Source organism: Trichoderma harzianum, assembly GCF_003025095.1.
Source record: "Trichoderma harzianum CBS 226.95 unplaced genomic scaffold M431scaffold_15, whole genome shotgun sequence".
Classification (NCBI taxonomy): domain Eukaryota; kingdom Fungi; phylum Ascomycota; class Sordariomycetes; order Hypocreales; family Hypocreaceae; genus Trichoderma; species Trichoderma harzianum.
Genome location: NW_020209263.1, coordinates 607,478 through 633,379, shown reverse-complemented (window position 1 = coordinate 633,379; position 25,902 = coordinate 607,478). Strand labels below are relative to the sequence as shown.

Below are 25,902 nucleotides of genomic sequence, written 5' to 3'. Positions count from 1 at the left end.
TTACTGTAGGGATACCCGGCTCAGGGTATCCGTCAGAATTCCGAGCTGCATCAGGCCCTCCCCATCAATTTCCACCTCCTTTGCGCCAGCAGCCTTTTCCAACGTCTTCGCAGCATGCACCAGCGGCTCGACGTAGCGGTGCTCAATAGCCGCGGCCATGCCGACGGGAGCCAGACTCTTGTAGTCTTCGCCAAACAAGAAGAGCGCAAAATTGGCTACTTGCAGGTGGAAGGGCGCACTCTGAGCCCAGAAGTCGAGTAACGTCGAAACATCAGCCTGCTTGAGATGTGACAGATCTGGGAACAAGGCGTATTGAATGGTGTCGAAGCATTCTGGACCGGCGAAGCGACCCTTTGAGCCGGCCTTTTTCGCCGCAATAATCTCCTCTCGTAGCCAGGAGACTGCACATGCTTGCAGAGACGCGAAGACGCAGCTCTCCAATAGATCTTCTAAGATGGCCAGTCGGTCTTCTTCTTCGGGATCGGAGTGCAAAATTGAGCCTGCTACAACGGTTGCAGCATTGCGAACTCGGATGTTGGGGTGGAAGACGGAAATGAGAGTTAAGAGATGGTGGTAGGGCATGAATCCTGTAGCAGTCTCGGCGCCTTTGGGGTTTGAGATTGCTTTCCGGCCGTCAAGCCAGATGGCCATGACGACCAGGGCCTCAATCGTTCCTGGGTTGGTGGCAATCTGGCCTTGAGATTCATCCCCCAGGAAGCTCTGTAACAGAACTTGATGATCTGGTAGCAGGTATTGTGGAAGGAGATCCCCATCTGGACCGCCACGATCCGCATCAAATACGTCGGCAGCAAACATCCAGTAAGCATTCAGACACACTAAGCCACCCGTTGACAAATGGAGTTGCTCTGGGTGCTGGGGGTCAAAATCAATTGACAGAGGAGCCCGATGTATAGGGCCTTCAAGATACTCTTTTACCTTGAAAGGGGCCAGTTTCGACAAGCCCAGGTCACTAGCAAGGGCCTACATAATATTGTTAGCTTCTGTATTTGCTGCCCCCATACTTTCATCTGATATCCACAAAGGCTTTGAGGGAAATACGCACCACCAGCTGCCCTAATAGAGCATCCTTTGCTTGAAGCTCCACCACTTCCTTGAATGTTTGGATCATAGTCTTTCGGCCAGGCACTATGCGCTCCGGGTAGGTGTATTCGAGCATTCTTGAGGCCCATTCTATACTGTTAGAGTTGACGTATGCCTCAATGACGCATGTGATGAATGATTGCAGTAAGTTGGTCATTATCTGCGGCTCGTCTTTGTTCAGAATATCTGAGCGCTCTGCTTCCGGGTCCGGCGCTTGTTTTGCCGGATCACTGTCCTGGAATGGCGTATCCAGCTTGACGCTCGATTTTCGCGAGGGCAGCGGGGGTCGCGTCTGGCGCGCAAGAGACTGAACCAGAGAAATGACTGCGGCCGTAGATGCTGCGCTTGTAGCATCATAGCATCTCTGCACTGTTTCAAGCGCAGTATGTAGAAACCGCGATGGCGCCTTGACCTGGAGCCGTTTGAGTAGAATCCCCAACATTCCACAGAGTGTGACAAAGTGTCTGGTAGCTTTCGTCTCGCCTTTTGTAGTGATGGCTTTGGAGCCTCCCGCTTCCTCTTCTCCTGCTTTTTTCTCTTCTTCATCATCCTCATCAGCCTCCTCTCCCGCAGCGGTGGTTTTCTCCATAACCTCGAGCACTTTTAGAACGACCTCTCGTGGGTTACCCAGACGCGCAATGCTCTCCAGGCAGTCTTCGCTGCCAGGGATGGGGATTAGCATGTCAACCATGTCCCAGCCGATTTCAGTGGTCAATGAGACATCCTCCAGGATCTCCTGCAGCGCAGGCAGGATCTCTGGAGACAAGGACATTTCGACAATGGTCAGATAAGTGGCGGCATCTGTTGCAGGTGGGCGAGACTCCTGGAGCCGCCGAACAACTTCCTCGGTTGTTGCCATGATTGGGGAGTCTGTCAGATTGGGGAGACGGGGAGATAATCGGCAGCAAGGCGGGTAGGTGCTTGTAGAGATGGCGCAAGTATCGCGTGAATCCAGATAAGCGAGAGATGATTCTGTCGATGCCCGATCGCACGGCACTCAAGATTAGCAGATTGTCAAACGAACGAGTGATGGCCTGCAGAGGTTAGAGAATGGAAAAGAGAAAACAGATGACACAGCCGTTGATCGCCGAGCTACAGGTTCATCGGAGCAGCTCGTGCCCCTCCCCTAGTCCTACGGAACCGGCCCCAGGGAGACGAGACGCCCCGCACTAGCTGCTTTAGAGAGGAGACACGCTGGAGACGTCACTGTAACAGGGGGAACAAGAGGCCCAAGTGGGGGAACCTACCAAACGAGCCGCGTCTGAGGGGTAAAACAGCCCTGGAGATGGATGTGAGATATCAGTGAATTCAACGCCATGCAGAAAAGGGGATGATGGATACATGCGTGTAGTCATAGTATTGATGGTAGTACGGAGTACCTATATAACAGCCAAGAGAAATGGATGCATTTTTCGTAGTTCTAGAATCAGTACCTGTGACGCCGCGTGGTCAAGATCCCACAAATGTGCAGATCCCGCCTCTAGATAATCCGCCACTACGGTACATGAATCGCCTATAACCGGCTTGCCGGCGTTCATGATCCAAAATTCCCTGGCCATCGAAATTGTGTTACGGAGTATTCGCAAACATGAATCAAGATAAGACCACGCTGCCTACGGAGATGATGGACGCTTACTCCACAGGAGGACCCAGCGCATACGTGTTGTCTCCTGAACACACACGTAGATGGTGATATTTACAGCCCAACAGGTGCTGCCTACCCGGGACTATGTCTGCTTTTTAAGGGGCAACCTTGAAAGAAGTAGCACACCCTGAAAGTCATTTTTATTCTATCTCTTCAATAATTATGTCCATAAGACATGTTTCTTTACCTAACTCCTTATCCGAGGGACTTTCTTCAGTAGCTTTACTCCAACTCCACTGACAAGCGTTAAATGCAGTAATATGTATGCAGTAACACCTTAACTGGCACAAGATGGCAGCATCGTCAAGAGATAGGTCATGGGATTCTAGCTTGCGTGTTTATCTCTTTGGCACGTGTAGTAGTACTGCGATTTTTTGCTCGGAAGTATTAATGCCCAGGTGGTGTTTCGTTGTTTGCTTTCACCGCTATATATCGATTACCTATAGGCGGAGAGCATTTGATCTATGCTGGTAATGCATGGTGGAATATTATGCAGCCCCCGAACCGGCCAACATCATGTACCATGTACATGTAGCTACATGACCAAAGCTATCATTAAAATCATATGAGTAAAACATCTGTTTCTTTTTATTTTATCGGATAGTGTATTGATACTGTAGCCGTACGAGATATCCACCTCAGCAAACCTCAAATGCCTAACAAAGGATTTGGTGGGCGACGCCTGTCAACAATTCTGGAGCCGCCGCCGCCTGCCAACTCATCAGATATGCATAAATGCGACCAATGAAACACCATAGACTCCCAACTTACATGTTTTTCATGCCGGTGAGGCTGTGTCACAGGCTCTTAGTTAGGCTGTGCTTGCATGTAGGCTGTAGGCTGTGCTGTAAGGAGGAAAAAAAAAAAAAAAAAGAACAGCGTGGTGTCGCAGTTGAAACTTTTTGTTCTTCTTTAATATCATTCTGCTTGACAACTTAGTGGTCATTTCGCCGTGACGGCATAGTACCATGGAACCTTACGAACCGACGCGGTGCATACATGCACCGAATCTACACACCACTCTCACAGCAAAACATAACCTCGATCTGGATGAGTTCGATGATAGCGGCAATCTGGCATCTAAACGTGCTTGCTTACAACCCCAGTATAGCCTGACTGAGAGTTCACTACATGTACCTTCAGCAGGGCTCCAAACCTACACTATCGATCCAAATGTCGATATCAACTTCGATCGGAATATCGACCCAAACCTCGATCTGAACATCGATACAAATCTAGACATCAAATTCTCTGTTGAAACGGCTGAAGTCACCGATATATCCTCGTTTGGGGATCAAATGGATACGGGTAGTGACGCAACGCTTTGTTCCACCCAAGAGGACATCATGTCAAGTAAGTCATCAGGGCCGAGCCTAGTGTGTAGCTTTCTTATCATTCAATTTCAATGATCACAGCCAGTCCGGACACTTGTAACATCGATTCGACAGCGGCGAATATACCCGCAATAGTTGAACCATCGGAGCCTGATACTTGTTTCGGCACTGTATGTTATGCCTCTCATGCCCTTCTGAACCTTGAACCCAATTCTTAGCATTTCGCAGATCATTGCAACTGCGACATCTTCCTTTGAAGGCCATGAAGGAACGACGCATACTCCAGTGATCTTCGAGGCTCTCGAAACAAAAGTAAAGCTCTCATCTCAAGATACACAAAGATATGCCGGAATTATCAATAATGCCACCTTGGCCAAGATTTTTCGCGAGTTTACTATCAAAGCCGATGCCAAACTGGTAACCTCGACAAATTCGAGAAAAAAGACTTCAAAAAAAGAGGTTAAAGGTTATCGTTCACCAGTTGATTGCCCGGTTCGAATTGTCCTGTATGGGCTTGCTACTGACCAATATACCATCGGTCATATTCTTGGAAATGCCGGATTCTATTTTCAACATCCACTGCCTTCAGAGTATGATAGCAGTATGCAGTATCGCAACCCTCATTATCTGCTTCGTCCAGGGTCCCAATTGCCGACACTGGAAGAAGATTCCGCAACGGGATGTGGCCGGAAGGTGGAATCAGATTTGCTTAGCACATCAAATAAAGGGCGATTTATGAGACTCTTTGATGAAGCCAGCGATTTTATCTTGAGGACAAGTATCGAGCCGAGTAGTCGCCTCAAGTCCACATTAAAAGAGTAAGACATATCTTGCGACATCACCGGTGAAAGTGTATGAGTGTTGATCTTATTAGGCATCAACTTTTCGCCTTCGCCTGGCTGACTGCAATTGAAGCTGGAGGTGTACGAGATGGACACCCGTCACTATGGGAGCCATTATCTGGGCCAGGCCCAACAAATGAGTATATATCTTTGTGTCATTGTCACGCTGTTCATATACTGATATTTGCTACCAAGTTATCGTCATAAAATTACGGGAAATCGGAAAGCAAATCCAGAACTCGCCCCTGGTGGCGTCTTAGCAGATGTGAGCAAACAATTTTGCCGACAAATAACATGTCACACCCGCTAAATGTACCTTAGGAGATGGGATTAGGAAAAAGTCTTAGCATCCTGGCTTTGATCTGTGCATCTTTGGATGTCGTGGATATCCAAAGGAACGAAAGTGGAGATACGCAGCCTAGACAATCTTGGACAACGCTTATTGTCACACCAAAGTCAAGCAAGTTGTACCACGCTTTAATCATCCTTTCGACATCTATTGACGATTACTAGCCATACATAACTGGCAGCAACAATGCGAGAGGTTCGTTGAATGCCTTGTAAAAAATGCAGATACTAACACGACCCAGCCACATTCATCCAGGAAGGATAACAACTGCAATATATCTTGGCTCGGGCCGCAAAACTCTTCGGGACGTCCTTCTAAACTCAGATGTAATCTTGACCACTTACGAAACAATGAGACGAGATTGGGAAGAAGGTGGGCCTTTATTTAGTGTGCAATGGTATCGGGTAGTCCTTGACGAAGGTATGTATAATCAGAATTGCACAGCCGAGCTATGGATGGAAATCTTGGTAACACTAAAATAACAGCACACCATATCAGGACCAGGAACTCTCAAACTTTTAAAGCGGCCTGTGATATCCAGGCTTTGTACCGTTGGTGCTTAACTGGGACCCCAATTCACAACTCTCTCGATGACTTTGCGGCACTTCTAAGCTTTGTCGGGGTGCCGGTCTTTATGAAGAAAAATCTATTCGATTTTTGGATATCAAGGCCAATTAAAGAAAAACACTCATACGGCTTGAAGAGACTTGGCTTGCTGATTAAAGGCACCTGTCTGCGGCGTACAAAGAAGATGATTGAATTATCGCATCCATTACCTGATCGACGAGAGAAGATAACGTGGGTAGAATTGACACCGAGAGACCGCAATTTATATAGCTTTTTCGAAAAAGAGGCTGCCAACATTGCATCAGGATCTTATTGGCACAATAATGGACATCCGAACTCGAGCGATCGACAAAACAACAATATCTTAAAACTGATCAATTTTCTTCGCTTGATCTGCGACCATGGGGAGCAACTTCTTCCACGGTCAGCTGTTGAAATTTGGAGTGCAGATGGAGATAGAATCATTGACTGGCAGAACTTTCAAGAGCTTCAAGTGGCATGTGATATGTGCGGCCTGAAGATTGACAATTTCCAGGGTTGGTCTTCGATCGAACTCGACAAATCATACTCACCAGTCATATGCAAAACATGTCACGCCAGTACTAGAGAAAATGGGTCTGGGATTGAATTCACAAACCCCCAAAACTCTATGCTTATTCCTAATGGCAGAGAAAGTCCGTGTTCTGCAGCTAAAATCCGAGCAGCTCAACAGTCACCGAAGCTGAAGGCTTTGATTGACAACCTCCGTCAGGAGCAATTTCTTCCAGCTCATTGCATATCGAATCCGCCAATCAAAAGGTAAAGAAGATCCAACATGTCTGAAATTCAATCAAATCAGCTAAGCTAAAGAAAAAAATAGTGTTGTTTTCAGCTCCTGGACTAAAATGATAGACCTAACCCAGCAATGCCTCAAGGCCAATGGCTTTGTCTGTGCACGAATTGATGGTCAATTAAGTCTAGAAGGACGATCAAAGGCAATAAAACAATTTAATTTGGAGCCTAAGTGCACCGTAATGCTTGCAACTATTGGTAGCGCTGCTGAAGGGTAAGTTATTTACGTAGAATCTCCTTCTAATAGCATTCCGGTGTCACTACAATTTTTACTAACCGGTAGATCCATAGAATCGATTTAACAGCTGCTAACAACGTACATTTGCTCGAGCCGCATTGGAATCCAATGGTTGAAGCTCAGGCTCTTGACCGTGTACATAGGATAGGACAATCACGAGAAGTCCTCGTAACAAGATATGTGACGAAAGACACGATAGAAACGGTAAGCGATGTTTTGTGCACCTAGCCCGTACTAATCAGTATTTTCGATGTATGTGTATGCTGATGCTCATAAAAACAGTACGTGCAATGGATACAAAAAGAAAAGCTCAGACTCATCCAACAATCACTCGATTCTCAGAATAATTCTCAAGTAGATATCAGTGATCAACGATGGAAGGTAAAAAGCCAAAAAAACATAAACTTTTTTTGTGAAAACAGCTAAAAGAATACAGGAGTTGCGAGCCTGTCTGAGGTGTGAGAGATCATCTTGATATTACCGAAATCATGCAATATATTGTTGATGGATGCTTATAGGGGCCCTATGCCCACTAATATGCATGATAAAAGAGAGATAAACGATTAACGAAAGATTGAGTGTTTAAAAATAAAAGTTAATTTCAACTTTCGTCTCTTTTTGTTCGTGAATTGATAGTCTCTCGATGTCAGAGCAAGTTACATATCATGGCCACTGAATCCCCCTTTCCCTATCCTCTTTTGCTTTCTGTATTAGTTCATCCCAAGATATACCAAGCCAATTGGAAATATTCTTAACACATTTCTCATCTCTGATTCCTTGGCATATACTTGGGTTTGCTCCCTGGTACAGCAGAAACTTCAGGAACTCTGCTGCTTCAGCGCAGTCGTGACGGGCGGCCCAGTGTAGTGGTGTGAGTACTCCATCATGCTGTCGCTCATCCATATTAATGCCGTATTGTAGCAATGCCCGAGCAAGGCGTATTGAATGTGTCGTTCGAGCAATAATCCTGAGTATTCTGACAAGGTCCACGGATGAGGCTTTGGCAGCACCATGATTCGACCATGCGTTAATGAGATATTCTTCTCGCTCTGGACATCTTGCGCTTGCTTTGATAACACCTGTATTCCCGAACACCAAAAGTAAATCCCTATCTTTTCTAAAACGAATTTGTTTCATAAAAGTATCTATTGCTTGGACTACCTCCATCGAGCCAGTCGTGAACGATTCTCCCAAAAGCTTACTAACACGGTATATGTCATTTTGAAATGTTTTTCGAGCTTTTTCATCGTGCAAGTCTGATAGTATCACAGTCAATGACTCAATATTTTGGCCATTTACCCCAGCTGATATGATATCGTACCACTCATTGGAGTATGTAGGTCTCCAGTTCGCCTTTTCATAGATCAACTTCATCATTGCCGCAGATCCAGAATGTGCAACAAATTTTAGCAATTCATGTACATCATTATGCTTGATTGTATCGGCAAAACGCGGAAGTTTTTCAACTGCCCCCACATCATCAATAGCAACAAAATCGAATAATAAAGGCAAAATATCATCAGATTTTGGATGGAGCATCAATGTCTCGTTATTCGGCGAATTATCTTGGGCTTCTGCTCGGTGGAGTTCCAAGTGCCTGTCTCTCATAGGCTTGGAGATAAACCCGACTTCCGAGTAGTGGCACGAGGAAATGTCACATTTCCAAGGGAGGTCGTGGGTCTTTTGGTGAGACTCTCTGAGAAATCGAGTATCGAACCCAGATCGGTGAAATGCGCAAGAAAAGAAGCCACATTTATACAGTCGTCTGCCATAATGGCGCCTCAGAATGGAGCACAAACATTGATCAGTATGTTGCTGCGCCTGACACTGAAATTTGTCAAACTGGGCATACAACATCTTTGAGATAGTTGAAGTAGTGGTGAGGTCAAGGTCAATCCAATAGTGCTCTGAAGGGCCCGTTAATTTACAAACGGAAGACGAGAGAACAGGACGTTTCACCTTGTTCGAGATGGTAAAGGGACGTGGAACATTTCTGTTGGAATTGCGCAATACCGCGGAGGAAACAGAAGATATTGGGATTGCGAGATTTGAATTGTTGTAATTCCGATGGATACCGTTGCTCCTTTAGTTCGGTGCGGCCAGACAAATCTTGCTTGCATTGTTCTTCGTAAAATTTATGTAGAGTTGTGATTAACTCTTCTGACAAAACTTGAGACTGATTCAAGCGCAGATATTGGGTAACAAGGCTTAGCCATGTGTCTGCGGCATAGTAGTGTAATCTGTAGTTACCCATCTTTATACCGGCCTCGAGGTCTTTTTCGCTAATATCGGGAGAGTGATGATCTTGGCACAGGTATCGTATGCAACAGATTGCTAGGCTCAGCGTCGCCTCAGTAAGATCAATGTGGTTCTCAATTTTATGTCGACTGTGAATATATCTATAATAAAAATATATTAACAAAGATGCCGTAGCAAAAGTTGGATTACTCACTCCTTGACTGTGAAATGCACGAATTGAATGTTGCCCTCCACAACCTCGATAATGGGGCCACAAAGACGAACAAAATTCAATGGCGAAGACACTCTAGATGTTTCGCTGATCGTTACCACCAAAGCTTGTTCTAGTTCCAGCAACGTCAAAGGTATTGGTGAGCAGCTGATCCAGCCGAGAATAAGTCGGCACTTCTTCTTCACGATTTCAGACTTGCGATCGATTTTCTCGAACAATCTCCCGTATCTATAAGCATGTCAGCTTCTTGTTTGCTTAAAATGGTTGCGCTTCCTTACGCTTCATCTAGGTCCTGAGGAAGTACTCTCAGCTCATTGCGGATCTCATCTAGATTGTCAAGCTCCTCTATGCTGCGCAACATGATCTTGGCGTAAAGAAACATCCCTGCTGAGGAGTAAGCGATGGCCAACAACAATATGAATACAAAAAATGTGTACCCTTTGCTTTTAAAGAAATTGGCGCAAGGAGGCCTTCAATCTCGGACTTGTCTTCGCGTAGAAAATCATGAGCTGAAAACCACGTTTGTGCCCAGTCGTCAACGAACATTTGGATGCTTGCCGCATTGTGTGTATCCACTCGAATTGTTGATGATATTTGGCCCAGAATTGCCGAGATGTCGTGTTCTGCTCGACTGCTTATCAATAAAAGAGTCTTCTTGCAGGCTGTAGATGTTTCGTAAAGACTCTTGAGAAGTTTCTCTCGTTCAGAGATATCAATCTCATCAACTCCATCAATAATTATGCTCACGAGGCCGGTGGAGTTAAGTAGCGTTTGTAGAAAGCTAATAGCGACATCAAGGCTGTTTTTAAAATTTTCTCGATTCGAACCACAGAGAATCGCCTGAAGATTTTCGTCATCCGAAGCCAACTGGAAAATTAGAGAATGTATAACTGATAAGGCCGTGGTGCTGCTACTGTTAGCGTGACTGAGAAAGACGAATATAGTTCTGGTCGACATGGCGAAGTCGATTGCCATAGCCGCTAGATGAGTCTTTCCTATCTAACTTGTTAACACATTTTAAGGTAGTGGGAACGAGAGAATTAAGATGGCGAACCTGCTCCAGGAATACCGCATAGCCATAATATTCGCGTTGAATCATCGTCTCCATTTAACCACTTCTTGAAATCACTAGCTTGCTTCAGCCAGTTCCCGGTCCCTTTACAGACCTGACCCCGTATCCGATACAGCTCAGCATCATAAAACCTTGGAGAGATGTCAGTCTTGACGATGTTGTATTCTTGACGCATATTACTCTTCTGCGTTGCTTCAAAATGGTCGAAAGCTCGCTGTCTGTGTTCATACTCCTCCCTGAGGTGCTCTAGGCGGACTTTGTTTCTCATTAATTTTGTATGTCGTCCGATATGATCCATTACAATTTTGATTTTCTCCTTCTGAGAAGGCCATAGTGCCTCGAACATCACTCGCCAATCTCCAAACTTTTCGTCAGCTCGCTTTATTCATTGCGGAGGGCTTGTAACATACGGGGCAAGCCGAAGAACTTTAAAGCTACGACATAAAAGTCAAGAATATCTTGGAAAAACAGGACAAGCACAAGCTTCATTTGCTCATTGTTGCCGAACATGGCAGCCATGAGCTTAAATTCGGGTAGCAGCTCACCAATCTCAGCTGCGATATTGGCAAGGGCATCGATGGATTGCGTTAGAGAAGCGGCCCATTGAATAAGCAACTTAATTGGACCCCAAATGAGTGCGAGAACATCCGGTTTGACTTGTACGAATGTATCGATGGTATCTGCGTAGCCTTGGAGTCCCTCAAGAAACGGCTTAATTTTCGAGAGATGCCGAAGTCGTCCCTGTTTCGCCTGTTCAGCCTGAAGTGCGTCTGTTGCATCGTAGACCTCGTCAATCGATTTCGTTTTTAGAATCTCTGCGTATAATTGATCGTTTTTCAGCTTGGATTTGAACTTGCGAACGGCTTCTGCGAACGCGATTTGGGTGGGATTGGGATCAGGGACCGTTGTCATGACGCCTAGCGAATAAACTGTGTTTGCCTGAGTAAAGAGATCAGCGATATGAGTAATGAATAAAAGTAGTCAAAGACTGCTAAAGTACGGCAATTTGGTTTACTAAATTTTCCGATATGATCAAATGCCTAGGACAATTGGGGAGCGACTGTGAAAATTGAGGGCGAGAATCTCTTGACCAACGGCTAATAGGCAACAGGCTGGGCAGCATTTGTGGCATTGTTAGGCAGATTTGAGGGGCGCTAAATGGCAATCATTATTGGTGAAACCGAGTCATTAAAGTAACATAGTCAATGTACGTAAGTTGATTGGGCAGTGGCAAGGCATACCGTATAATCGCTTCTAGCCTGGGCGCACTTCCACAGCCTTGCGTTCCCTGGACTGGCTAAACGGGAGAATCTGGAAGGAAAGCAAATTTGCCCGGCTTAGGAGTGCAGCTCTATCTAGACATATCTATATTTTTTATGTACCATCACTAACAATTATGTAATGAGCGTGGCTGAAGGATTGGAATATAATGGATGTTTGTTCTCCTTGGACTGAATTCTTGGAAACTCCCAAAGGAGAATGTAAATGCATATGCACAGGTACCTTGAGGGCTGCTAAGATCGAGATATATCACACCTTGTCAAGAAAACACAATACTCTTAATGGACCTGATGAAGCTGGAGCAAGGAACCGAGTCAAGGCCTTTGGCAAAGATTTGACAGCTCATAAGCTTTGATCTATTAAGGTGCTGCAGTGGACGTCCTGTCAAGATGATTGTGAATATTTACCGAATTTGTAAAAAATTGCCAGAGTCTTGGCTAGGGTGAGCAAAAGTACAATATTCAACTGCTCCACGGGTAAACAATTGTGGGAGACAGAAGAGTTTATTAAAGCAGGCTAGAGGTATAACAACACGTAATTTACAAAGAATGGTGGCGCATAGGCTAGAGAAGAGCTCCATCTGCTCATAGAGCGGTTCAAACAACTCTAAGCATTCAATAGCTGGTGGCTAGAGTTATTGATTATACCCGCGTGTGCTCATGAAAGCCGAGAGGAGGTTAAGACCGCCAAATTAAACAAGCTTTTACGCAGACAAATGCGAATGGAAGCTGAAATAGACTTGAGCTAGCTTCACTAACTGTTCGCCAACTATTGGGGAGTGGGGTTGACGCTGGAATCATTGACGGGTCCTAGTGCATTTAATGCATATATTTTGTTGGCTGGAGTTTCCATATCATTTAAGCCAGAGCGCCTGATGTAGCGTCTTTAGGAGGACCGCTTATTACTTATAAGTTATATATATTTTACGATTTTCCAGCACTGCTATTTTACAAATTACCTCTTTGACGATTACTGTATAAGCGAAACAAGCAGGAACTTCCGCCACATACAACTAGAGGTAGCGGAAAACTGGGGTTCCGTCAAGTTTCTAACCATGGTTTAATACCTTCGGTTTACACCTCCAGAACACAACGTTGAGATCACACCGGTCTGCTCTCAAACCCCGGCTACAGGCAACTTCGAAGGATTCCAAGTGTGAGCCTATAGGTTGCGCCTTTTAATATACAATTTTATTAACTGCCCCTTCATCTCTCATATTTGATCAGCTGCACAAAAGACGCACGCACAGCTGGGTGGACCAACATCTGCGCCTATGACTATTTGACCATAGCGCGTATCCAGGGGTTGCCGCACTCAAGAACCCGCCATGTCCATCCTGCAGACGGAAACAGGTTTGGAGCTGGTATTGGTCCCGAACATTCCCATGTGAAGATTTGTAATGGGGCTGCGTGCTTGGGTCAAATAAATATGTGGTCACTGCATTAGTATTAGCGTTCTTTGAACATTTCCAGTGTAATTTCTCTAGTGCCATGGGATCATTGTCATTGCGGCTGAAACCGAGTCTTCATTCTGCGGTTGAACTTGGTATCCGTCAACATCGAAAATTAAATCGGGGAGGATCAATGAGATCTTCGAGATAAGAGCTATGTAAAGATAACGTAGGGCTGCTGTGGCAAGGAGAAATACACCTGATTAAATTGCGAAGATATTTTTGACGTTGAGTTCAGAGTAGAGCCTGTCTTCGTTGGCTCCTATCAACATGAACCAGCTATCATCTAATTTGTTGCAATTTCAGACCAGAATAATCGACAAATGCTGCTTATGGGCTTAAATTATAAGTAAGGCACATATTACAGTTGAAGCTATAGATTGGGTTGTCAAAAACAGAAGCCTGCCTTTTACTCACAAGTAACTCTAGGTTTTCATCTCCCGTGGTTACGGTTCGAGGACTCCATCTTACCTGTGACGAATGGATACTGATATGAAGTATGTTGAGAGTTGAACCAATAATAATGACAATAATACGTGTGTCTTGAGCCGCATGGCGGCGATATCGACATAATAACATTACACGGGCGGATATCTGGCGGCATGCCAAATCCCGAACACACTATGAACAAGAAGCATCGTTTCCATAGTGCAAGGCGCAATAGCTTATGGGGGTTTTGGCTCAAAATTAGCAATCCTACCTACTTTTAACACCATAAGAACGTTAAGCATCCAACAACGGACAAGCCGTCGCAAACAACACGGGGTTCCCGTTCTACTAGGAGTCTATGAATAGATAACCCATTCAGCTTTCTAAAACGAGCTGCCTTTTTTGACTAGCTACATAAAACTGCTACACATTGCGATAGTATCAGCCTATCGTGAAATGTTTCTTCAATGCAGGGCACATGAGCAAGATGCGGCGCTAGGCAAACTAACAACCAACATGCATACGAACCCTTGCTTGACCAGCAGAGCCCAGCTCCGGCCTCTCACTCCATCATATTAATAGTTACTCTTCCCCCAGCCATCTTTAAAGTAGGAGCTCAGTGGAATTGTAATCAAGGATTAAACCCGTTCTAATATGGCGGCCTCAATCGAGCATCGTGTTTTCGAGGAGCTCGCCTCAATGCTGGAAGGCATCACCCCATTTCCGAATCCAAACAAATTCAGTTTTTTAATATGCCGAGGATTTAAGAAAGGCACAGCTGATCGCTGCGGAAATTTGGCTTGCACAGCTTCAGAACGAAAGGACCACGCCGATCTTTTGTCTGAGTTTCCACCCACCGCAACATGTGTCGATACCAATAGCCACTACGATACAATGGAAATCCTTATTACTCTTATGTACTGCAGATATCACCGCGAAGATGCCAGTGACGCCTTTAACGAATGGAAAGTACAAAGGAAGAAAGCTGCTCCAAATTCACCACCGATGACTTCATCGGGAAGCGCGACACCGCCCACTAGTTCTTCAGAATCGCTTCCTCATCTAAGCAGCATGAATTTACTAAGCACAGTTCCTGATAGTCCAGGACATGGCGACCCTTCCTTGGACTCGCTTACAGAACAAATCAAGGGCTTGAACATTAAGAATGCTGCCCAAAACACCAACGTCGAGGCAGACCGCCCTTGTTCAGATGAAGATGAAGCACAAATGGAAAAGCTAAACAGAATCGGGGTTGCTCATCTCCCGGAAAAGGGGAAGGAGCACATCAATTCTAAAATATACGACGCGGTACGAAAACCTCTCGATGCTAAGGTAATGTCTGGCGGTATTCTTTACGTCCTTGAGCATACCGAGGTATCTGGTATATTCAAGATCGGATATTCGAGTTCTTCTGCCGCGTTGAGACTTAAACAATCCAAGAATTGCTATAAATATGGGACGAGGACTATTCATGAAACTGAGGGTGGAGCATTCATTGGTGTTCGCCAAGCCGAAAAGATTGCTCATGCAATACTACGGCACAAAAGAATTTTGTTTTTCCAATGTCCCCAATGCAAACGATATCATAAAGAATGGTTTCTAGTATCCAGACAAGAGGCAATCGAAGTCGTCAAGTTGGCGGAACGATGGCTCAAGATGCCAGCTTACACTCTACACCAACAAGAGGGGCAGTACAAACTAACACCCGAGGGAGACACTATATCCCGGCTAATGTTTCCCTTCTCAACATCTAAAATGGACGTCCTGATGAATAAAGTCGGCAAATCAGCTAATGATTCCGGTACATTCTCCGCTGCTAAACCGGCAGCCTCTATTCGACAACCAAGCGCATTTGATGTCTCTTCTGGCGCCACTAAGAATGAAATTCCGAGGGTTATCGTCAATGACAGTCATGCTTCAAAACCATCTGAGAGCAATCACCCCCAGAAAGAACCTCCATTGGCAGATGTCAGTAATAAAGGGGTGACATGTCAGGTCGAATACGAAGAAATATCTGAAGAACGAGAAAGCCGATCCAGAGAGACGACACCTGAAGGACATTATTTATTGGTCAAGAAGAAGATAATACGAAAGAAAGTATCCATAAGTAAGATGGGGCATAATAATGGACCCAACTCTTCTCAGATTGATGTTACAATCAAGAATCAAGCGGGGGAAGCAGTCGTTGAGGTTCGGGAGGTTCATACTGCATAAATCAGAATGCTACGATGATAACCACCCCCTGGGAGCGAATCGGTGATTTAGCCTTTTATTGTTTGTATGCACTGCTACTTACTCTTATTGATACAAAGAATCGGCTTGAACTCTGATGATCATGATCTTACTACAAACAATGACACTGATTAAATAACTCTATCTCTGTAAGCTGATTTATAGCTCAGCCTCTTTTGTATCGGCTCTCTAGACAATGCGCTTGAGTGCTTCAACTTAATTTTCTTTCACCCCAATTCCCAAATGAGTCAACACATGATCTCTAGACAGTCACGTCATTAATATTAACCATTATAACGGCGTGTAGGAGTCGCTGTTACTGCTGTCGTTATTTTGATGATGATGGATCTGGCTCAAGAGAGGGGATGTGCTGAATAATAGATGTTTGCTTAGTGGAATATCTTCTAGCTCTTAAAGATGTTGTTTTTACTGCTTGAAGGAAACTCATCAGTTTTTACAGATATGGAAGGCTTTACTGAATTGCAAAGATGTTACCAAAGTATAGTGAATTCATCCACGCATGCATATACACACGTATTATGTTTGCGCTCATTTACCATCCCCAATTCAATTAAAAAAATGAAGAATGAGGTGAGCCACGATCTGGCAGACGGGCTGTTAATATGAATCCTCCACAACTAGTCGAAATTCTCGACATGCAAGTATAGTCCATCCAGTCCGCTCCCTTTGTCGACAGCCAAATCATCACTTATCCTCACCACGGCTGACCTCACGGCCACTGATAGCCCTAACGGACCACAGACCGCAACGGCCGTCTCGCCTTGCGCCTGGTTGACTCTTCTTTCAAGCATAGTTCGGAACGTAGGCCGTCCCACATGCAGCTCCGCGAACGAGATGTCTGCATCTGATGTCCGACGGTTCTGCGATTTCGAGACTTCAGTCTGCTCGTCGTCAAGAACAAGTGGTCCATCAACTTCACCGTCTTGTTCTTTTTCTTGTTCCCGTGGTCGACCTCTTCCAGCAGACTCTTTGTCGCTAGAAATGCTTTCTTCGCCTGTGATATGAATATTGCAGAGCGTCTCAACACCTGCCTCTTGCAGCATGCTAAACGTTGTGCGCAGCTCTTCAGAGACCCAGGATATCCAACTCTGGTGTTTAATTACCCAGGTGAAATGGAGGGTTCGAAGGGGAAGAATCTTGTGCGTTTTGGCACGCTGTGCAATATCCTGAAGAACAGAGAGGGTAAAGGTTACTCCAGTCGACCCGGCAATGAGGACCAGCGTATCGAAGCAGGCAAAATCTGCATGTGGGCTAGGATACGGCCCGTCAATGAGCGTCAGATGCATAGATTGATGCCCCTCAATCTGGGCAGCTTTGAGAAGTCGTTTGGTGAAGCTGCCGCATGACCGCAGAATAAACACCATGTCACCTCCATGCGACGATGGGGTCGACAATATCGTCGCTGGGTGCCCCTGCACAACGTTGAATCGGGGAATGAACAGGCGTACATACGACCCTGGCTGCCATGACTTGATTCCAGGGCTAGAGAGCCGGATTTTGGTTGCGCTGCCCTCTAGGGGTGTCAGGGCCGCTCTACTTGGCCGAATGTTGACAATAACCATCCTCACAAAGCGAACCAACTGACCGACCAGATACAAGGCAATGCTAATGTAGATGTAATTTGTCGAATAGGGCGATGACGTTCCGTACAGGTGATAGACAAGCGCAACTGTGAAGCCAAAATACGTGAGCAAATGCTGCACGACAAATATTTTATACTTGAAGAAGCGCAACGGTGCCAGCGAGGTCAGATTCATCCAGAGCAAGAGGGCATACGCAGAGATGCCTGTGGGTGTGCACTCGTCAGTTTTCCATTCGAGGACCATCAAGCCATAGATGTTCCAGGCATGACTCTGCAGTCCAAAGTGCAAAGTTGCCAGCAGTAGCAAGCCACGTGAGACCCATCGGTGGTAGACGTTGAGTCGTTCCACAGACGAGTTGACGAGGAAGCCAATGAGGCTTGTTTTGCTTGATGTTAGTACCAGCAGCGGCACTTGGGCTGCTCCGAGCCATCCAGCACGTATACCGAGAGCTTGGAAGTGTTGTGCACCAGGGATGTTATTGTTGATAAACACCAGAGCCAAGATAAAAGCCAAATACGCAGTAATGATGTAGACATGGCCCAGCGGAGGCACTTTTAACCAACTCGATGCTGCCAGAGGCGTGATCTGAGGATAGCTCGGTTCTCGAAGGAGGGCTGCTGTGGTCGCAATGGATTGCGTGAAAGGATTCGCGGGCTTTGCAGGCCTTGAGCGGTTTCTTGCGCTTGCTCTGAGTCTGATTTGTGCTGTTAGCACCAGACATCTGCATTTGAGTAGGGAATATCTGGGAATCGTGAAACCCACCTCATCCGTAATACGCATCTCTGCACAAAGTTGCAGATACTCGCTATGCCAATGACTGAAACAACTCCATACCAGAAATATCGTGCATACTGGTTACCGACTGGGCCCAAAACCGAGTCATCGAGAATCTCTTGCAAGAAGTCAAACGCCTGTGTCTCGTTGGAAAAGTCTACGCCAGTTGGAGTGAGCGGTGCAGAGGACGACGGTCTGTCACCGCCCATGTCCATGTTGAGGGTGATTTCTGGATGACGGCCTCGCTATGTGCTCTTTCTAGTCGCTCATGGCCCACAAGCGTAACGTGGAACGTGTGTTATATAAAAGAACCGTCTTCCGGCTGCCTTTAGGCCATTGCTCGAGGTGTTTGCTCATGAAAGATGAGGGGATAAAAACTGCATGCTTATATGCGTACAAATCTCATTGCGCAATGCCGTACTAAACAAATGTCCGTTGCCGTACTTCCGGACTGGCCTCCTACTCTCCAATCCCACCAGCACTTGGAATCGCATTACAGCGGGCAGCCACCTCCAGTTGAACCAATTAGCAAAGTGAGAACTATGAGCCGCTCATCAGAAATCTAATAATAATCTCACATACTTGCTCAAATGTTCTCAGCCTGCGATCCGAATTGCTGTTCGGCAACCACTTCCGGAGTTGTGGGGAAATGGCTTTTACCATCTTCTGTTCTGACTAAGAGACTGAGGCATGTTTGCGATACTAGTCCGCAAGCCTATGATCATTCTTCTATTTTGCGCCACCACCTACGGAGTACTTTGTCATAAAATAGCTTTGCAATGCTGATACAGTGTTTTGACGGTCCTATCTACAAAAAAGAACAGTCAATGACTCTACCTGAGGAAATTTAGTGATTTATTTATCCCACTGTGCATGCTGTGAAGGTCACTGAAGTTGAAAACAGCTGCCCTTTAAACAGAATACATAACTATCACCACTCCTACCAAGTAGGTAGACACTGCAACAAATTGAACCACCTACCAATTGCCTAGCAGGAATGATCGATGCGCAATTACAACATCATGCAGCTCTTCGATGATGTTTAGGATGACTTTCCAACAACAAATATGCTAGCAACATTAGAAAGAGCTTGTGAATGAAACATTCACCATATCTGAGAGCAACAGCAAGGAGTTATACACAAGACCGACGCAATGTTAAATAACGAGAATAGCTATCCCAAGCCTCATTTCAAGAAACACGATGTACTATCTGCGTTGCAAAATTAGATACGTACGAGCGTAGGTAGTGAAAACTTTGGGGTCCCGTCAAGCTCATCTCGCGTTTAATCTCTTCCTCTTTCTTGCGGCCCTAGGCTCCAAATTTTTGGAGCCCCAAGATCCCGGTTTTGGTGGTTAACCAACCTCTATACTAAAAGAGTGGCCATAGATATTTACCCACAATTAAAATAGACAGCAGAATCTCCAGTGTGCCAACTGAAGATACTGGACGTGGTAAGGCCCCCGCGCATTATCTCGGGTGTGGACAGTCGACTCAGTTCGACCACGGGATATTAGCGATATATACGTCTCTTAGTTGGGATAATCTCCACTACTGTACATTTCACCACCAACTAAATACCAGATTTAGATGTTGAAAATGTTGCTGATTAACACGCTGTGCTGAATGCCGGTGCGCAAGCGCTGCCGTTCGGGTGTGGCCGTGTATTAGCCTGGACAAACGGCAGTTGGAGTGTGGTGGAGCTGGTCTTTCCACGTTGAATGAGATCTTCTCTTCCTACTCTTTCTTGTATGCATGGGGTCGCTTAAAGGCATTGCGTGTCTTTGCTTGTTCTGAGATTGTGACTTCCAGCTCTTGACGACGTTGTTCTTCCAATATCTACAAAACGAAAGTGAGTACAAAATGTTTTATATCAAACTGGAGCGGTTATTGACTTTATTAATACTCCTGGTCTAAATGCCTGGCTCAGGTACTATTCTACAAGATTGCAAATCATCTAGACCGCCAAAACATCGTGTTGGTGGCACATAATGCCAGTATTTAGACCTACAGCATAATGTCGAGAGTAATCGACTAAATGAGAAACAGAAAATTGAAGAAAACTCGACTCGCTGTCGTAGCGCACCTTTTTGCAAAATAAAATACTACTGTCAAGGTCTAGAACATGTAAACGACAAGAAAAGAAACTAGGTACATGCCTGTATGTAGTCAGTATGAAAGCTAAAATGCCAGATAGAGCCAGAAGCATGAAGAGCCCATGCAGTCTATCGAGATACATGGCTAGCGGGAGTTACAATATATATCTCAATAGCTACCGGGCACCCAACTTTTTAACGGAGAAACCCAATATGTCAGCTCTAATGCGCTTATAACATCCCTTAAAGTTAATTAAATATATACAGGACGCAAGGGGAAGGTGAATGATGAAGAGAGGGCTGTAGGCCTGTTTAAAGAAGGCTAGGGTTGGCTCTAGACGATGATTCTATTCGTTGATATAGCATTCATCCATATGCAACTCACAAAGGATTCACCCTTGTGACACTGATGACCCCGCATCAAATATAATAACTCCTCAGCTCTATCAAAGAATCCACTCAGAGCTCTGCCAGAGTAAACAGATGCTCCCCACCTAATCAAGCTTAATTTAACATTAAGTCAATAGTGCCGGAGAAAACCGATACATGCTTGTATCAAGCAAGGCTAATCTACCATTGTCTAATGTTGAATGATTCAATATATGCACAAGGTCTCTATTAACCTGGAAAATTTATAAAAACTACCCACAACCCCAAAATGTTCCTTCATGATAACACCATTAAGCCTATTCCTCTAGCAATTAAGCAAAAACAATCTCACATAGATATTTATTAAAGAGTTCTCCTACAATGCTTTTCACTCAGAACCTCCTTCCTACCATGCTAGCCTTATCCTTGTCCACAACAGGTACCAAGGCTGCTATTGCAATCGGGACCAAAGCCAACCATTGGAACAGTGTGTTGTTGACTATCCTTCATCTTCATACAGTTCTACATCCTCCCCGCTTTTGAGGAAATAGCACTAACATCTTCCGCTGTCTATTAGTAATGTGGGTTGATGGTACCGACCCCTGCGCCTCGACCTTCATCAGCTACGTTGGCGAGAGCCCATGCAACATTACCCCCCACCCGCTCCAGGGCAATGGGTACAGTTATACACTCCAAGGCTGCGGTGGCCCGCTATGGCTGAACAATGGGGATGGCTCCTACAATAGCAACTGTTATGATGCGCCGGCTGACCTCGTCTGCGATACGCACCGGGTGTGGCTCTGCGGCTAGACATCTTTTACCTTAGTAAATGAGACTTTTTGGCCGGCTTCGTGATCAAGTTGGGGGCAGTGACCAAGCCGGGGCTAGTCTGGCTTCGTAATATGAAGAGAGGAACGTTTCCCCTAAATATATAAAGAAAATCAGACAAGTTACTCGAAAGGCAGACCGTAAGATTGTGAAACAGACGGTAGCATGGATGTTGGCCTTGTGATACTCTTTTGGCTATCTTGAGACGTAATCGAAGGATTGGTGATATATAAATGTATGCAAGGTGCAATCATGTCAACCTCGCTTTCTTGTACACCATGTCCGCGTACTATTGACGAGACAGCATGTTTCAAAACCTTCTCTCCAATTGATGCCAATTCGGACCAAATTGTCTTGCTTTTGCCTACTCAGGATTCTAATTTTTGCTCCTTATTACTATTTTCGTACGGGCGAATCCACGGGGCAGTTATCAATACATGTACTCAAGGAGGAGAATATACTAGGCGACAATTATCCTTCTCTCATCCGCGATCGTAGACTTTTCACCGTTTACCGGCTCAGTTACAAAATATCACACAATGCTGCTGAGCTAACATCCGCCTATATGCAGCTACAAAGCTCCTCGAAACAGGCTTTCTTTTGTCATCACACATAGCTATAAATACTTATTGTATGGGCAAGTATGTACATAGGTAGTCTGTGTAACAATAATAAACAGCCGGGCTGGAGTTTTCTCTCGCACTTTGTGTGAACTTCGATATGATAGAAACCCCTTTCGTTGACTTGAATCCGTCAAATACTACTCAAAGTCCAAGCGGTAGCTCAGCTGGCCGAGCAGAAACGCCGAGAGCCCCTTATAAATTATATACATACCTAGATACAGGTACACGCGTCAGTCCCACGTTTTAACCACACCATGGACCCGTCCTCGATCGCTTCCGCTGCCTGTAGCTTGTTGGGAATGACGATCCACATCTCAGGATCGCTCTACGGAGAATGGGACCACCCAAGTAACCTGCTGGCTGAGCATTTGATCTATGAACTGTCTCAGCTCCGCAATGTCCTGCAGCCACTCGAATTGACAGCTTTGTCTGCAACACATGCCGTTATTGTCTCCAGAAAACTACTTATCTGCTTTGACGACATGAAAGACTGTCTTGTCTCGTTGGGATCCGGGCTACTAGGGCCCGACGTGTTTAACTTCAAAAATTATGAGCTGCGGTGGCGTTCGTTTAATGCCCCCAGGCCGTCACAGGCTACCCACCTCTCATTTACGCCTACCGAAGGCCTTCAGCAGACGCAGCATCTTCAAGCTTGTCTATCGAGGTTGAGGGACAAGTAGTTTTAGCAAATGTCTCTTCATGAAATCTCAGTGCTAACGTGGCTTAGTATTGAAACCTTTACGTCGCTTAAGTCTGAAGAACCCGCTCCAAAGGATATGGTAGACCCGCGCGGAAATTTATGGCGAGACTGTGCTGATTACTTTACCGCTCATGAGTCGGCGCGCCAGTTTCGACTAGAAGGCACCGGGCAATGGCTCATTAATCATGCACATTTCCGGAGATGGCTCATTGGAGAACGTGTTGCTAACACCCTCTTTTGCCCAGGGGAACCTGGCTCGGGAAAGACGATCCTGACGTGAGCATCTCTGGGCCTCAAGTTCAATATCCGATCCATTACTAAGAAAATGGGATATCTAGGTCTTTGGCAATCGATGAAGTTCAAAAATGGCAACAGAATAACAGATGCTCGAACATTGGACTCGCCTACTTCTATTTTAGCTATAGAAGGCCCATTCCGATGCGACATGTCGTATTAGCTCTGCTTCAACAGCTGCATTTGCAATCTTTGTCGCCAGTTGATGAACTAACTGCTCTGGAAAGGCTGGCTGCAAAATCTAAGCACATTCCTTTCGCAAGTGTTGTTACAGTCCTCCTGACTGTTTCAAGACAGTTCTCAAAAGTATACATAATTCTCGATGCCTTGGATGAATGCGCGCCAGGCTACAAGCCTGACTTGCTGCATCTACTCACATCAATAAAAGACTCGCCAGCCCGGCTACTTGCGTCTTCACGACCTCATCCGACTTTCGGCGTCTTGGAAGTCGGCCCGAAGATTGAAATCTTGCCACCTAAAGAAGACATCGAGCATTATGCCAAAACTAAATTACAGCATGCACCACTCTTTGCGGGCGACGATGAATTATTGGATGAGGTTATTTCTGCTCTTGTAGCTGCTAGTGAGAGACATCATATGTATGCTATTCTCTTGTCTACTGGCTACTGTTAATAAGGTGCATAGTTCTGATATGACCCGTGCATTAGGTTTTTGCCCATTGCCTTACAGATTGATGCGGTCCTGCAAAAACGTACCAACAGCTGAACTTCAACGAAGTCCATACTCTGCTTACCAGGATAGCCTGAATCGAATCCAAACCCAGGAGCCCAATATGACAGCCTTGGCAAAACGAACCCTCACCTGGCTATTTTATTCTCAACGACCACTCGGAACTGCGGAATTTCTCGAAATCCACCATTCCTCGGCCCGAAGTGAGGTAGAAATCGATATTCCCTTAATCGTAAAAGCATGCATGACTCTAGTAGGGTCCAGAGAAACGGTCGCGTTTGCACATATTTCCGTTAAGGCATTCCTTGAACAACAAACGCGTACCGCTCTAGACGATGAAAAGATGATCGCGGCACATTGTTTACATTATCTAATTGACAGCAATATTGACGAAGCAACGACTCACGACTCCCTCAATAATCAGCTTCGCAGCAATCCATTTTTAGACTATGCAGCTACTTACTGGGGATGCCACTTACGCAACGCGGTTGAAAAAGATGAAGAGGAACACAAGAGCCTTAGGCGATTGTGCTCAATGCTCTTGAATGATAAACCAAGGGTAGCGAGCCTATGTCACATTATATTCATGTCCCAGTTGGAGAAAGCGCCAACTGGTAAACTCGTCAAGTCCTCCTGGCTTCATCTCGTCTCATATTTTGGGCTGGATTGGGCTATTAACCCACCACTTGTTGAAGAAACAGTAGTGGCTGAACAAGACGAATGGGGTCGAACACCGCTTCACCTAGCAGCCCTGAGAGGCTTTGTCGACTGCGTCGCAGTTCTTCTAACACAACAGTCCCAAAGCCAACAAGATCTGGACAGAAGAACAGTGTGGCACCACGCCGCGATGAGCGGAAACTTTGAGACTATACGCTGTTTGGTTAATTTTAACACTACTATTCAAGACTCGACTCATTCAGACACTTTAGTCGGCTTGAGAGCAGATAAACTGGGGAAAAGCCCTCTTGAATACGCGGCCATCAATGGTGATGAAAGCACATTTATGATGCTTCTTCCATTCTATACCTCTGAATCTGCCAATGAGTTCAGAAGCAGAGCATTCCGGGTGGCTTTAGCTTGCGGCAAGATAGACATTTTGAAATGTCTATTATCACAGGGAGAAGCTATTGACTACAACTATCTCCTAGAGGCAACAAAGACCGGGATGGAGGCGGCAGTACAGCTTCTGGTAGAGTACGGGTCAAGAATTGATAATCCAAATGCTGCCGAGGATTCCGCGCTATTGATTGCGGCGCGAGAGGGGTGGAACAAAATTCTTGAGTTCCTGATCTGGAATGGGGAAGATCTTGAGCGTATGGATGCGGATGGACAGACTGCGCTGGCTTTGGCCGTACAAATGGGCAACGATGAGGGGGTGCGAATCTTATTACAAGCCGGGGCCCTACCAGAACGATCCATCAACAGCGACACGCTCGTGGTATATGCTGCCAGTCAAGGCCGGGTGAAAATTGTTCAACTACTGCTTGAAGCAGGCGGCGAGCCGTACGAAGCAGCACTTGCTGCAGTTAAAAATGGGCGGGCCGAAGTTCTGGAGCAACTTTTTCAACATAGATTGCTTTCTGGTTTAAATTCTAAAGGCAGATAGAGCCTCGTGGAAGCGGCAAAAGAAGCAGCCCAGAGCTCGATTTTGGACATGTTGGAATCTCACGGTGTGGACATCTCTCCGCAGCCAGTCTACTCTGTTCAGTATGCAGTTGCAGTTGATCCAGAGTCATCATTTCAGGAACCTGAAACATGGGATGAAAGTTCTATTCCACTCAGCGAAGCACAATCAAACAGACCTGTTATCTCATAAGAACTTGGAGGAATCGGGACTCAGACATGCCCAGGATAAATAGGAGCGAGAGGAGGACGCACAGAACAATCTCTCGAGCTATCTGAACTCGAAACAAAAGGAATTCGGCTACCGCTAATATCTTCTCTCCAACCGCTTCTAGGCCAGTCCATATTAGTGCAAAGTTCAGGCGTCAACAATATCGCTATGCCCATTTCCTTACTATCAGAGGCCATGCCGGTAGGAAGCCTTGGCCCTGGTAACATCTAAGCTGATAAAACATGGGCA

The 25,902-nt window shown here is 45.6% G+C and overlaps 7 protein-coding genes across 7 annotated transcripts; 4 read left to right on the top strand and 3 right to left on the bottom strand.

The window, feature by feature from the left end:
* Nucleotides 1-1,960, bottom strand: M431DRAFT_499646 (hypothetical protein; the record flags this gene model as incomplete). Its single annotated transcript, XM_024917820.1, has 2 exons — nucleotides 1-981; nucleotides 1,064-1,960. The coding sequence occupies 2 exons, from the start codon at nucleotides 1,958-1,960 to the stop codon at nucleotides 1-3; spliced, it is 1,878 nt and encodes a 625-aa protein (XP_024769883.1).
* Nucleotides 1,961-4,308: 2,348 nt separating this feature from the next.
* Nucleotides 4,309-7,333, top strand: M431DRAFT_95914 (hypothetical protein; the record flags this gene model as incomplete). Its single annotated transcript, XM_024924759.1, has 8 exons — nucleotides 4,309-4,898; nucleotides 4,955-5,062; nucleotides 5,270-5,386; nucleotides 5,513-5,691; nucleotides 5,757-6,636; nucleotides 6,698-6,883; nucleotides 6,961-7,111; nucleotides 7,190-7,333. Coding segments are annotated over 8 exons (2,355 nt in total), but the record flags the coding sequence as incomplete, so codon positions are not given.
* Nucleotides 7,334-7,365: 32 nt separating this feature from the next.
* M431DRAFT_125065 (hypothetical protein) lies at nucleotides 7,366-11,361 on the bottom strand (the record flags this gene model as incomplete). The annotated part of the gene is made up of 7 exons (XM_024912233.1): nucleotides 7,366-8,814; nucleotides 8,867-9,306; nucleotides 9,360-9,605; nucleotides 9,656-9,761; nucleotides 9,815-10,372; nucleotides 10,432-10,806; nucleotides 10,860-11,361. 7 exons carry the CDS (start codon nucleotides 11,359-11,361, stop codon nucleotides 7,571-7,573), a joined length of 3,471 nt encoding a protein of 1,156 aa, XP_024769881.1. The 3' UTR covers nucleotides 7,366-7,570.
* Nucleotides 11,362-14,406: 3,045 nt separating this feature from the next.
* Nucleotides 14,407-15,928, top strand: M431DRAFT_512408 (hypothetical protein). The gene has a single exon (XM_024919832.1). The coding sequence runs from the start codon at nucleotides 14,504-14,506 to the stop codon at nucleotides 15,821-15,823; it is 1,320 nt and encodes a 439-aa protein (XP_024769880.1). The 5' UTR covers nucleotides 14,407-14,503; the 3' UTR covers nucleotides 15,824-15,928.
* Nucleotides 15,929-16,306: 378 nt separating this feature from the next.
* Nucleotides 16,307-18,774, bottom strand: M431DRAFT_512407 (hypothetical protein). Its single transcript, XM_024919831.1, has 2 exons — nucleotides 18,208-18,774; nucleotides 16,307-18,139 (listed from the first exon to the last, which is right to left on the bottom strand). The coding sequence occupies exons 1-2, from the start codon at nucleotides 18,432-18,434 to the stop codon at nucleotides 16,480-16,482; spliced, it is 1,887 nt and encodes a 628-aa protein (XP_024769879.1). The 5' UTR covers nucleotides 18,435-18,774; the 3' UTR covers nucleotides 16,307-16,479.
* A 2,201-nt stretch (nucleotides 18,775-20,975) lies between these two features.
* Nucleotides 20,976-21,629, top strand: M431DRAFT_152397 (hypothetical protein). Its single transcript, XM_024912854.1, has 2 exons — nucleotides 20,976-21,171; nucleotides 21,262-21,629. Exons 1-2 carry the CDS (start codon nucleotides 21,066-21,068, stop codon nucleotides 21,492-21,494), a joined length of 339 nt encoding a protein of 112 aa, XP_024769878.1. The 5' UTR covers nucleotides 20,976-21,065; the 3' UTR covers nucleotides 21,495-21,629.
* A 760-nt stretch (nucleotides 21,630-22,389) lies between these two features.
* M431DRAFT_486161 (hypothetical protein) lies at nucleotides 22,390-25,425 on the top strand (the record flags this gene model as incomplete). Its single annotated transcript, XM_024916364.1, has 4 exons — nucleotides 22,390-22,811; nucleotides 22,863-23,111; nucleotides 23,174-23,728; nucleotides 23,775-25,425. The coding sequence occupies 4 exons, from the start codon at nucleotides 22,390-22,392 to the stop codon at nucleotides 25,423-25,425; spliced, it is 2,877 nt and encodes a 958-aa protein (XP_024769877.1).
* Nucleotides 25,426-25,902: the final 477 nt, after the last annotated feature.